This window comes from Stenella coeruleoalba, assembly GCF_951394435.1.
Source record: "Stenella coeruleoalba genome assembly, chromosome: 12".
In the NCBI taxonomy this organism is placed as follows: Eukaryota; Metazoa; Chordata; class Mammalia; order Artiodactyla; family Delphinidae; genus Stenella; species Stenella coeruleoalba.
In genome coordinates, this window is record NC_137158.1 from 71,633,641 (window position 1) to 71,647,974 (window position 14,334).

At 37.0% G+C, this 14,334-nt stretch overlaps 1 protein-coding gene across 2 annotated transcripts in view; it reads left to right on the forward strand.

Moving 5' to 3' along the window:
• The window catches only part of GRM1 (glutamate metabotropic receptor 1), a gene marked incomplete at its 3' end in the record, with an annotated part of 396,780 nt that overhangs the window by 269,193 nt on the left and 113,253 nt on the right, over window positions 1-14,334 (forward strand). For both annotated transcript variants that reach the window (XM_079939225.1, XM_079939226.1), the window contains one exon: window positions 13,001-13,236. In XM_079939225.1, coding sequence (XP_079795351.1) covers window positions 13,001-13,236 — 236 coding nt within the window. The remainder of the gene's footprint in view (window positions 1-13,000; window positions 13,237-14,334) is intronic.

Below are 14,334 nucleotides of genomic sequence, written 5' to 3' on the forward strand. Positions count from 1 at the left end.
AATATCTTTCAGAAAAAATAGCTGTTTATTTCAAAAAATAATAGTTTTTAATTTCTATTATGGATATTTTAGGACTAAACAATAATCATTTAAATAATCTTTAGCTCATCTAACAGGTTAGAAGTTCACAACTAACCCTGCATTTCAGAGAAAATGTCACAGCATGTTATAGTTAGTGGTATGCTGGTAGATGTTTAACAGCTGCCTCTCTTAAAAAAAAAAACAAAAAAAAAACAAAGCAGAACAATAAAGTCTTGATTTGTAATGTTTGCTCTTTGTTATGTGTTGAATTGTGTCTTCTAAAAAGATATGTTGAATATGTTGACTACTAATCCCCAGTACCTCAGAATGTGACCTAATTTGGAAATAGAGTTGTTGCAAGTGTACAGTCAAAATGAAGTTATACTGGAGTAGGGTAGCCTTTAATCCAATACGACTGATGCCCTTGTAAGTGGAGAAGAGAGACAGAGGCACAGACACACACAGGGGAGCACCATGTGACAACAGAGGCAGGGATTGGAGTGCTGCAGCTACAAGCTAAGGAGTGCCATGGGTTGAGGGCTGCCACCAGAGACTCACAAGAAGCAAGAAAGGAGTCTACCTAGAGTCTTAGAGGAAGCATGGCCACAGGGGACCATGATTTCAGACTTCTAGCCTCCAGAACGTTGAGAGAATAAATTTCTGTTGTTTTAAGCCACCTGGCATTATGGCCAGTTTCAACCTACTGCCATGAAGTCACTTAATGCAGATCTGGGAAAATATGATGACAATGAGTTCTTGCCAGTTGGTATGAGCCACCTCTAGCATACCACAGATCATAGTATTTTCTATGAATTCTTGAATATAAATTAGTTCACAGAGTCTTTTATCCATTAATTCATTTCACAAATATATAATAAGCACCTACTATGAGTCAAGAACTGGTATAAACTCTGGGGTTATATAAATGAACAAAAAAGATAAAAACTTCTCTGCCTATGTGGAGCTTCCATTTTACTGGAAGGATATAGAAAATATATTTATATGGTATGTCAGATAGTGATATTTTAAGGAGACAAAGGGAGTAGAAAAGAGGAATAGAAAGGACACAACTTTAAAGAGGGAAAGACCTCTATGAGAATGTGATATTTGAGCAGACATGAAGGAAGTAAAAGAGAAAGCTATGCAAATATTCAAGTGATGAGAATTCCAGGATTCCAGGCAGAGAAAATAGCCAGTGCAAAGATCCTAAGGCCAGGGTATCCCAGTGTGGGATACTAAAATTTGATTAAAAATCAAATTCATAGTGTTTGCTGATAACACTTTGCAGATGATAATATCAAGATCATTTCCTACTTATTGGCAATTATTTTAAAATTAAAACTGTGATATAGCAATCTCCAGAGCAAAATGTAGAATAGTAGAGATGAGAGAGGTAGTGGGGATCAGAGTGTGCAGGGTGTTTTTTAAGGTACTCTTTGAAAGATGAGATGAAAAGGCACTTGTGGGTTTTAAGCACAGGAGTGCCAGGATCTAGTTTATGCTCTAATGAGAATCCGTCTGCCTCCTTATTGCATTCTTTTTCTAATAAGTCTCTTGCCTCCCTTCAGTTGGTTCTTAACAATTATCTGGGAAAGTGCAGCCTTTCACTCAAATGGCATAGGGACCTGAAAAATAAAGGTTCAGCAGCAATAAAACTGCCAGGGATTTAAATGAGAGAGTGAAGAATGGTAGTTTCAATCTGTAAAATTTTGCATGTTTCCCAACAAAATTAAAGTCTCTACTGGTAGTCATGACTTCATTTACCACACACATTAAGATAGAGTTTCTGAAGTGTCCTGTTTTGAACTGTAGTAATAGCATAGTCTTTACCTTAACAATTTCTAAGGCATAAAGGATAGAGTGTCTAGAACAGTGACTCTCAAACTTCTTCTATTTTTTTTTTTAAGTCCCAATCTAGGACAGAGTTGTACTTTGATAAAATACAAAAAAGGTAAATTACTAAGAAATTAAATATAGCATAAAGACATGAGAATACAAGCCCAAAGTTGTATTATTAGATTTAACAGGAATAAAATCTCATTTCAGTAAATATAATAAAAATAAACAAAACAAAGGAGAAAAGAAAGTTACAAAAAATGTATCCATTGTTCATTGAAAGTGTGTGCCTAGGTGATTAGTAGAGAAAATTACTGTTACGCTTATAACTTTTAGATGTTCTATAATTATAAATAAACAAAATGTTGTAAGTGAAGTAGAGGATACCTATGTTAAATACTTATATACACACTTTGAACAAAAACCAGGCATGTCAATATTTTAAAAATTTAATATGATAAGTGAATTTATTAAATTATCTAATCTTGGTTGGATAAACAAAGATACTTGCATGGGATTATGCATGTATAAACTTATTCTTTATTTTGTTTTCATAAACTTCCTAGTAGAATAACCAGCCTCACACCAGCTTACTGATGGAAATGGAAGAAGAGATTTTATAGCAATTTCAGCAAGTTTGGGGTATTTATTTAAAATTTGTGAACCAAGTAAAGCAAGTGAGGCTGTAGTTTAAAAAGTCGTCTTCAATCCTTTAACAGTAGCCAGCTCCAATAATTTATTCCATAACCTTTTAGTTCAATTTAAATTATCTTTTGATGAAATATGTGAATTCTGGATTCATTAATTTTTTTATATGAGGATTTTTCAGCAAATGATAACTTTAGTGTTATTCCATCTGCTAGGAACTGAGTGCCCCCAGATTAATCCGTTGAAGCCCCAACCTCTGATGTGACTGAATTTGGAGATGGGACCTTTAGGGATTTAATTAAGGTTAAATAAGGTCATACAGGTGGAGCCCTGATCCAATCGGATTAGTGTACTTGTTAGAATAAACACCAGAGAACTTGTTCTCTCTCATTGTGTCTCTGTATGCGCCAAGGAAAGGCCATGTTAGGACATAGTTGGCAAGCCAGGAAGAGAGCTCTCAGTGAAACTGAATCAGTTGGAACCTTGATCTTGGACTTCTATTCTCCAGAACTGTGAGAAAAGAAATTTCCATTGTTTAAGCCACCAGTCTATGGTATTTGTTAGGTAGCCCAAGGAGACTAAAGCAATCAAATTCATAGTGTTTGCGGATAACACTTTGCAGATGATAATATCGAGATCATTTCCTACTTATTGACAATTATTTTAAAATTAAAACTGTGATATAGCAATCTCCAAAAAAAACTTGTCCTTCAAAATTTCTAACTTTTAATTTTGTTCTTTGATCTTAGCTCCCCTTTGGAAAAATAATCGAATTATTTCTTGTCATAGAAATATAAAGATTACTAAATATATCCAAGATATCAGTCAATAAAGCAAGTCAGGCTTTCGTATTAATATGTTTAAATATTGGAACCAACCTTATTTCTTATCCTGAAGAAACACTTAAGAGTTTATTTTGCAGTTCAGACACTCTTGACACAGCTTCTTTCTTTAATACCATAATACTGTTTATGGTCAGTTTCCATACTATCATAACTGGTTGTGTGGGAAAAGAAAAAAGAATCCCTAATTTGTAGCATTTACTGGTTTGCTTGAAGTATGTATCACCATCATGGATAATTTCAATCTACCAACATGAATTTACTGAATACAGCATTCAGAAAAAATGCTAACAGTCAGTTCTAATGAGCCAACTTTGGGTCTTACATAACTCAAAATTTATGCTGTGTCACCAGCGTTGTTTACTTCAGCTGACTTTCTTTTGATCAAGACTTTCTCAATGAGGGAAGCATTGCATTGATTTACATTCTCTCGCAAGCTCCTTAACTTAGGCAACTACTTCAGAATGTTTTCCTGATGCTGGCAGTTGCAACATCAGAACATTCCTTTATATAAAACATAAACTGTCAACCACATTTCTTGACAAAATAATTCTTCATAATTTTATAAAATTTAGAGCTACTTGTGTTTCTCAGCCATAAAGCTAAAAGAGAATTTTTTTAAATTAATTTATTTTAATTTTGGCTGTGTTGAGTCTTTGTTGCTGCGCGCGGGCTTTAGTTGCGGCGAGCGGGGGCCACTCTTTGTTGCAGTGCGCAGGCTTCTGATTGCGGTGTCTTCTCTTGTTGTAGAGCATGGGCTCTAGGCGCACGGGCTTCAGTAATTGTGGCACGTGTGCTCAGTAGTTGTAGCGCATGGGCTTAGTTGCTCCGCGGCATGTGGGATCTTCGCAGACCAGGGCTGGAACCTGTGTCTCCTGCATTGGCAGGCAGATTCTTAACCACTGTGCCACCAGGGAAGTCCCGCTAAAAGAGAATTTAAATCAGAGCAGAGATTTCTTTTTTCAAATCTTTATCATTTTCAGACTGCACATATACTAAAAGAACTGCTACAAAAAGCAATATCTGCACATTCATCAACGTACAGTGAAAGAATGCTTTGCCAGCTTTATTTATTCAGTGAGTTGGTTTTCCATATCATTAGGCAATTTTGGAAATCAACCAGCTATGATGGCATCAGAAAGTAGTACTTGAGTTACTGTTTTACCAAAATCACTGAACATTTCTAAGTAAATACCTCTAACGTAGTCATTCACTAATGTCTTGTCAACTGTATATATATTTAATTCTTAGCAATCGCAAATGCCACTTCATATAAAACCCATGAAACACTAATGTTTATATGTAGAATATTGAACATATGCTTTTATTGACTTTTAATTCAATGCTTTTTCTTTCAAATGATTCTTTTGGTTTTAAATTTTAATCCTTTATGTTTTGTGTATACAGTAGTCCCTCTTTATCCATGGGGGATACATTCCAAGACCCTCAGTGGATGCCTGAAACTGTGAATAATACTGACTCCTATATATACTATGTTTTTTTCTATACATACATATCTATGATAAAGTTTAATTTATAAATTAGGCACAGTAAGAGATTAACAGCAAAAACTAACAATATCCTGTAATAAACGTTAGGTGAATGTGTTGTCTTTCTTTCTTTCAAAATATCTTATTGTACAAATGTATTGCTTTTCATCTTAACTAAGCACTTTTCATACACTGTGGTTGTAACTTTTGCAGTTTGAGGTGTAATAGCAAAACTATCACAAATTTCTTTTTCCTTCTTCACAATTTCATGGAAAGAAGATTTGTTTTTACTGTAGATCTTAGCAACTTCAGCATACAATTTTTTTCTTTCCTTATTTAAGTTGAGAACTTTTCACTTAAAGGAAACATCTTACTCCTTCTCTTTGACATATCGCAATTACCAACATCATCACTCTTGCACTTTGAGGCCATTAATAAGTAAAATGATACTTGAACACAATTAATACCTCCACAGTCAATCTGATAACTGAGATGATATGGCTACTAAGTGACTAACAGGTGGGATATCCTGGAAAAGGTTGACTCACACCTTGGGCTGGATGGAGCAGGACTTCAAGCGATTTCATCATGCTACTCAGAACAGCATGCAATTTAAAACTTATAAATTGTTTATTTCTGGAATTTTTCATTTAGTGTTTTCAGACCATGGTTGACTGTGGGTCACTGAAACAGAGGAAAGCAATACTGTGGAAAAGGGTGGCAGGCCTACTACAAATGACTAATACATTTTGATGATTTCACGAATTCATTAGCTAAAACAGCCCCACAGATAATACACTATGGTTTCAGCACTTCACCATCAATTAGGGATAAATTCAATATATACACCAACATATTTTCAGGTAAATTTCATTGGAACTCTTTTTGCCTTATTTCTATGGAATCATTTCCACTGTCCACATTCAAATACTATTGCCACATTCAGCAAATTGTATCTTGTTAAAAAAAAAAAAAAGTCTGGTGAAGCTTCTGCAGCCACATATAATTGGAGTTAAAGTAAATAATGAAAATTTTATTGCTCTGCTATAGAAAGTAATGTTATATGATAAATTATAAAACAGTCGATTAAAATTTAATGTGATTGTAAAAACAAATAGATAAAAATAAGTGCTTATATATTCTCTATCTATATCTATATAGATATATCTATATCTCTATATCTATATCTATATAATTTGGGGTTATATTTGGCAAAGTAACCATAAAAGGTCACACAATGTAACTGAGTTCTACTGCATATGACTGTGGATAGGCTTGAGGCATGGGCAATTCACTATATGAATTGGAAAACAAAGTGGTTAAACCCTGTTTATTCAAAGACATGAGTCCACCAGTCATGTTCTTAGATCTTGCAACAATGTCTAACTGCTGTAGGTTTTTCTAAATGCCTCCTCTCAGTCTCTCCTCATCAACTGGTAAAAAATAGTTCATGAACAGGCACCAATCTTTGGACCACACTGTGGGCAGCACTTTTGTAGAGAAGTCTCTCCTACAGGTCGATACAGTTCAGTACATTGGTTGGATCATAAGAAGATTGATGGTAAAGAACTGTTATGTCTAGAAAGACTTCATCATGCCCTACATACTGTGATAAGTGTTTTATATGGATTATCTAGTTTAATTCTCACACAACTCTTAAGAAGTTGATACCATTTCCATTCCCATTTTATAGGTGGAGAAACAGAAGCTTAGAAAGTTTAACTAACCAATTCCTATTTCATATTGTCTCTTCAGGTTAATTGAATGAGAGACAAAATGGGGTGCTACCTTGGCAGTAGAATTTGAAGGAATTCAAAAGACCTACTTGTCCACAAGTAATTCCGCATTGGCCCACCCTTCTTTCACACTGGCTTGAAATTGTAACTGATACAAGAGAAATGGTCTGTAGAAGGTTTAGGAGGGGCCTACACATTTGCATGGCTGTGTGCAATGTTTATCAGTAGTTGCCCTACATTTCTGCTAGGAGAGGAGGATAATTACAAGTCTCCGGGTGGCAGATGATTCCAGGCTCAGGATGCCAGAGGTGGGTTAGGGTTTAGGGGTCAGAAGCAGATGGGAAGTAAGGAAACCTGATCTGACCTTCATCCTTACAAGGAGCCTCAGCTCCTTGAGAATTAATTCCCTTCATTCTTCCTCTTTTGTCTTTTGATACCTTCCCATTCTCTCCCCAGCCTCCATTTTCCACTGAAACAGAGTAGCTTTAGTAGTAAGGCTTCTGTTTGAATTCTATAATAATTCCAGATGTATAGGACAATAAAAGGTGACTCCATCCCCTAATCCTCTCTTGTGTTTTTCAGTAGGCTGAGTGACCTCTAAATGCCTGTCCTAGATAATTAAATAAACAGACCTACACTTTGTGTTAGCTCTACATTCATGGTGAATTGGCAGTAACTAATTTTAAAATTAAATATAAACTAATTGTGACCACTACCCCAATTCCTGATTCATCAACACTGCCACTGTGCCTTCATAATACAATGTTATTAGCCTGTGTGTGTGCATGTGTGTGTGCACATGTCTATGTGTTTGTTTCTACAGTTTCTGCCTCAGAATTCTAGAACCAAAGAATCTTCACAAGTACTTACACTCTAGGTACTTTTTAGAAAAACCCTTCTAAAACAAATCTAATTGTGTCATATTCCTGCTGAAAATCTGAGTAGTTTCTTACCACCATAAAAATGAAATCCAAAACCCTTAACAAGGATGTTACGGTTCTTCCAGATCTCACCCCTGCTTGTCCTATCTTTCCTTACCTTGCACACTCTAAGTAAACTGAAAGCCTTGCTGTTGTTTCAAAACTTTGTTCCCTCTTTAGCTGGTCTCTATCCCATCTCCCTCTTTACCTGTGCAACTTCAACTCCTCCTTTAAGTTTCATCCTAGATGTTATTTCCCTTTGGGCAAAATCTCCCTTGGCATGACTTCTTTGCCCCTTCTCTATGCTTCTGTAGCCTGTCTTCCTTTTATTTCAGGGATTGCAGCTCTGTGGCTATTGCGTATTCAGCGGCCAGACTGTCCCACCCCTGTAATTGCCTTGATGGCAAGGGCCTTGCCTCTACTTTTGAGCAATGTATCAAAGCAATAAGCAAATGCTTAACTCATACAAGACTCTTAGTGAATGAGCGTTGAATGAATAAAGCTAGTCTCAATTATTATTGAAAAAGCTGCCATTACCTCCAAAATATTTCTCATAATTGGCATCACTTGACTTACGTTATATTATCCTACATTTCTTCAACCTTTGTAAATATAGTTAGCATTTTAATATATGTAATGTTGTGCTTGTTTACATATGTTTCTGAAAATATTGTTTTTATTATGCTTTTCTTCTGTCCCTGGTTATATGGTAAACTTTGGATTATTTTTAAAGAATTATAGTTTTATTATCAGGTATACACAATCACTTGAATTCATTACACAAATCAAATTGCTTTACTCTCTAGACTAATTATTTTAACTAAATGTAAATAGGATTTTCTAAAATGTTTTTGTATAATTTTTTAAATGAATACTATTGCATTTCTTTTTTTTTTTACTGTCAATTAGCTTTTAAATTATTTTAACTGATAATAATGCAAAATAACACTCCTGAAGCTCCTGTCAAGTTGTAATAGGTAGAATTAGAAATAATATTCCCTTGTTGTTAATATCAGAATTTATTGAGTGGAAGAAATCTTATTATTATAAGTTTGGCTTGTGAAATTTCATAGGACTAGAACAATGCTTTTGTGGGAAGTGAAGAACAATCTTGAGAAAGAATTGTTGTATAAAAATGTTGAGGGCGGGCTTCCCTGGTGGCGCAGTGGTTGACAGTCCGCCTGCCGATGCAGGGGACACGGGTTCGTGCCCCGGTCCGGGAAAATCCCACATGCTGCGAAGTGGCTGGGCCCGTGAGCCATGGCCGCTGAGCCTGCACGTCCGGAGCCTGTGCTCCGCAACGGGAGAGGCCACAAAAGTGAGAGGCCCACATACCGCAAAAAAAAAAAAAAAAAAAAATGTTGAGGGGGTTAGGAAATAAGTAGTCTTGTATATTTGTGAGGAATACTTAAGACATGTAGCTTCCTGTTAAATGTTCACCCCATTTATTCACATTATGCAGTTTCATATCCAGACCCCAGATAGAAAATGAACTCAAAATTGGGAGACAGATGTAGCAGCAGAAGCTGCTAGAGGCTGTGAATGTGCCTCAGAAGAGTTCAGCCCTGCCTGAGGCTGGTCAGCACCCAGCACAGCAGGATTCACTCCAGACACTTGGGGTGAGCAGATGCCTGCAGGTCATCTCTGCTGGAGCACAGTCTACACCACCACCACCACTACCACCACCACCCTATCACCATCAACAGGGGAAGAAGAAACCTCTACCAGGTATCAGGAGAGCTGCTGGCTCTCTGTTCCCAAGTGTGCTTCACAGAGAATTCACCAAAACAATATCCTTGTAAAAAATCCCAATACTATAACGAAAGAGCGCAAATCTTTCAAAATCCTCAAATATATACATTTGACAAGTGGTACGTAGAAGAAATGATTAAAATATATACAAACCAGGAGCTGCTTTATGATTGTTTTTCTGTGACTTTTGATTTGTTATCACTCCCTTATACCTCGCCTGTGATAGATTTAAGATCTCATACAAAACTTTAGCAATTAACACTTCAAGATATATTCACTGACTAATCCAACGAATCCTAGTTAAATATTTTCTCTGTCACATCTCAGTTGTCCCTGATTTTATAACCTCTTGGATCTAACACCAACTCTAATTTCTGGAAGGGAGTCATCTATGGTGAGGGGGGAAGGGCTTTGACCAATGGCAAAGGGGATTTGGGGCTTCACTCCACTAAACCATATGACTTCAAGTTGTCTATATTCATAGACAAGGGTTTACTCCTGTGATGCGCTCCTCTGTGTTGGTTGCAAAAGGGCAGGAGGTCATACTTTCTCTGCTTCCAGCACTGACACATGATACTTGCTTTTATAAACTTAATGATTTTTATAAAAAATGCAAATAAACACTAGGGAAGACATTTCATACACTTTTTAAAATCGTGGGTTTCTTGTTCAGACTATATGCACACATAAAAGTCTCACATAATATTAAACCTTGGGGAGAAACACACTTCAAGCCTAACAATGTCAAAAAGTAATTATTTCCTTCAAGTTATGTCATCTTGACTTCAAATATACACTCATAGGCAGAATTTCTTGAAAGCCTAACTGGTTTTATTTTTACCCTCCTTTTCACCATGACATGAACTATAGCTCTCATCTTCAAACCGCTATAGATGTAGTTGTGATATAAATGTGAATAAATCCAAACAAACTAGTTCTAACCTTTTTAACCAGACTGAGGATATAGAAAGATAAATGAGTGGGCTTTATTTTTCTTTTAATCAGTTTGATTGGCCATCATGTTCAGTGATGGTGAGTAGAGGACTTGTCCCCCAAAATACTCAGGTCATTTACCACCAGAGGGCAGAGCTGAATGACCTCATTAAGTAATAGCCTTACAACACTTTGAGGATCTCCTGTAGTCCTTAGGCTAAGAGTTCCTAGGGTGGAATTTTGCCCATATCCCCATCTCCTGCTAACTCCTCTCTGTGCTCCCATGAACAGACACTCTAAATTCTTTGAATGAGCCTTGCTCTTTCCTATATGTTAGATAATCTATCAGGAATTTTCTTTACCAATCCCTCCTCCTGTCTGGACCTGACTAATGCCTACTCATCCTTTGAGTCTCAGCCCAGACATCACTTTCTTAGGAAAACCATTCCTAATCACACCTTTCTTCACCCACACTCACATACATACACACAAGACTAAGTTAGACCCAAGCCCCTCCTTCCCATAGTTTTGGTCACTTCTCCTTCTTTACCTCCACAGTGTTTGAAATTCTTGTTTAAAGTCTGTTTTCCCACAAGTCTCTAACACTAGGGGGAAGAGAATAATATTTCTCATTCTGAACTGAACCCTGAGCATAGCAGAGCATCTGGTACATAGTAGGTGCTAGGTAAATGCAGAAGGAAGGAAAGAAGGGAGGGAAAAGAGAAAAGAAAGGTCCATACAAAATATTAAAATTTATATTCTAGCAGATTTAGAAGAAGCATATAGATATTCTCTGGTCTGACTGGTTAGACTACAACTTACATCAAAATTCCTTTAGTTCTGGATCATATTAAGTCAACTTACCTTCTGTATTTGATCTGTTGAAAATGTAGCTCCTGTGTGGTTCACTGGGAAGATTCTGGAATGAAATTATACCAATTAGCTCAGCTAAATGGAGGACACATTTATCTAAATTGGTCTCAGGTAACAAGGAGAGGAATGAGCTATGGTCTGTCATATGTGTTTGGCCCAGCTCTCTGCTCTGTGAGAAGCAAGTGATAAAACACTTTCTCTGGCAGAGACTGAATGGTTGTGTTCCAGAAACTGCAGGACTACATGCAGGGCTACCTCTACCTACTCTGTGGGTAGAAGAATATATCCACTCCTTGACCAAGGCACTCTTAATGTTCTCCAAAGCTTGACTAGAATTTAGGCAAATTTCTTCCTTACTTTGGGCCCCAAGAATTCCCTTTTCTTAGAGTATTTACTTTTTTTTTTTAACATCTTTATTGGATTATAATTGCTTTACAATGGTGTGTTAGTAGTTTCTGCTTTATAACAAAGTGAATCAGTTATATATATACATATGTTCCCATATCTCTTCCCTCTTGCGTGTCCCTCCCTCCCACCTTCCCTATCCCACCCCTCTAGGTGGTCACAAAGCACCGAGCTGATCTCCCTGTGCTATGCGGCTGCTTCCCACTAGCTATCTATTTTACATTTGGTAGTGTATATATGTCCATGCCATTCTCTCACTTTGTCACAGCTTTTTACTTTTAAAGGCATGCCAGTGTCAATTCTTTCTCTGCCCCTTTGAAATGTAAAATTTCTCCCAGCCTCTTGCTAGCTTTACAACAGAGAAATTTTTTTCTCAGGCGCCTGGGAGCCATCCCTTTAAAATATGATCGTAAAAAGAGTGATAGCAGACCCCTATTGCCCAGTTTCTGTGGGAAGGTGGGAGCCTAATTTAGATAAATGACAATTATCAAACACAGATGGTTTAATCACATTGACCAAGCTCCACTCAGTGTCAGCCAGCACTTCCTCACTAGCTTATCCTAGCACTTCCACCTTTTGTTTCAGCAGAATTGAGTTCAGTATCTTTGGCCTATTGAAATAGTCTTGAATAAAGTCTTCTTTGCCTCTTTAACACTGTCTGGTGCAATTTTTCTTTGACCCCCTCTTGGGAAAGAATCATAGCCACTCACATGAGGTTGGGCCTAGCTCATACCTACACTTGAATTAAACTGGAGATATATCCCTCATGGCAGATGTGAATGTTCTAGAAAGTGAACAAACTTAAAAAATTTGAACCTACAACTGAAATGTCAGTGAACTGCCATTTAGTGAGCAGGAGAATTATTTTTATTTTGGGGAGTCAGATTGTTTTCTTTTAATGCTGTTATTTTGAAATAACATTAGGAAAAAAAAAAGCATCATTTCTAAGAGATGCAAATTTGAACAATGTCCAGGAACAAAATCTGTGATTGTCATGTTTCTAAGCTAAATCAATTTTCTACGCTATATAATGCAGCTCGTATAATGGTTTTGACTGCAACCTTGATACCTTGCCTAGCTCTTATTGAGTACCCTGGGTACCTGGGTTTTATTTTCTTCAGGTTTGGAGAACAACCGATGGGCTTTGTGGTCTAGTTGTAAAGAGCAATGGGCTTGGGAGCCAGACTGCCTGGATCTGTATCCAGGATCCACCAGGACTCAGCTATTTGCCGAACATCTGACTCAGTAAAAATGAGTAGTACAGAATCTGGTGACTAGTAAATGCTCAATAAACGTTAGTTCTTGTAATTGTTACTGTCATCATCTTCATCATCACTTTCACTACTGTGAAAAACAAACAAGACCTTTTGATTCTATAATTTTCTATTCTCCACAAAAATTAAAAAAAGTCATTGATGGATAGCAATGTTGGCTTAAAATAGACTTTAAATCTTGTTGAATTGCTTCATTCATGCAAAACTCATAGCTCTATTTGTGAGACTTTTGTCTTTCTCTCTCCCCACCCCAATCCCTGCATTTTTTAGTGATGGCTGGGCAGACAGAGATGAAGTCATTGAAGGTTATGAGGTGGAAGCCAACGGGGGAATCACGATAAAGCTGCAGTCTCCAGAAGTCAGGTCCTTTGATGATTATTTCCTGAAACTGAGGCTGGACACTAATACACGGAATCCCTGGTTCCCTGAGTTCTGGCAACATCGGTTCCAGTGCCGCCTACCAGGACACATTCTGGAAAATCCCAACTTTAAAAGAATCTGCACAGGTAACTCATGTTTACAACATCACAACTCAGATTTTGGTCATCTCTTCCAGTTTGTTCAATAAGTATAAAGTGCCAAGGCTGGAGATACAAGAACTAAATTGCCAACTTAATTTATAAAATAGCTAAAATGAGGAGGGAGTGTGTATCGTCCCAAGGATTCATGTTTCTATATTCTGGAAACATGGAGACTGCTTTGGTCTCTGGTGGGACAAGTTATAAGAAAAGATAAATAAAGGAAACTGAGAATTCAGGTATTTAGTATTCAGACCAGAGGGAAGAGATTGTATTGTATTGCAGGCATGCTTAGGAGATGCTAACCACAGACATAAGTAAGCAGCACTGGTTTGATCCCTTTTTCTTCTTTAGGACTTGCTTTGATATAAAAGTCAGCAGAAGATAAGATGTCACCTAGGGGCACACCACCAACGTGGGTGTATATGGGCACAAGTGACAAGAAGGGACAGATACTTCCCATGCACTACTCACTAGAGGCATGCCAAAGAAGGGTGGTGCATTGTTAGAGGTCTTTCAGGGCTTGATGAACTCCACAGGATGTCTCCCTTCTCCCTGCCACCAGGAACTACCAGAGCATTAAAGACTCTATCCATGACCAAATTTGTATTGTAGCACAGTGATGTGACACATATTTCCTATAACTAGACTGAGAAGATTTTATTTAGAAATGTCTAGAACCCATTCATTCACATAGCACATACAAAGCACTGAATATAGCACCCCCCCCCAAAAGAAGGACAGAAAGGTATAATTCATGACTCTTGACCTAGAGAAACTTGTGGTCTCTTTGGGCAAATCAAAACAGATAATATGCATGATATAGATAAATAACAACTAAAGACAATGAGTTTTTATTAGACAGGGTAAGAATAATGACAAAAACTATTTCTACTTTTAATAACATTCACATTTTGATATTAGAAAATTATTTTAAAATACTGAAATATTTAAATGCAGTGATTTGTGTCTAACTTGATAAAATTCAGCAGAATTCACTGGGAAACTGCTTGGTGGGAATCTATTTTCAATCAATCAAGGTTTTTAGAAATTCTTTGCTATGGCTTCTTGGGAGGCTAAGAGCTA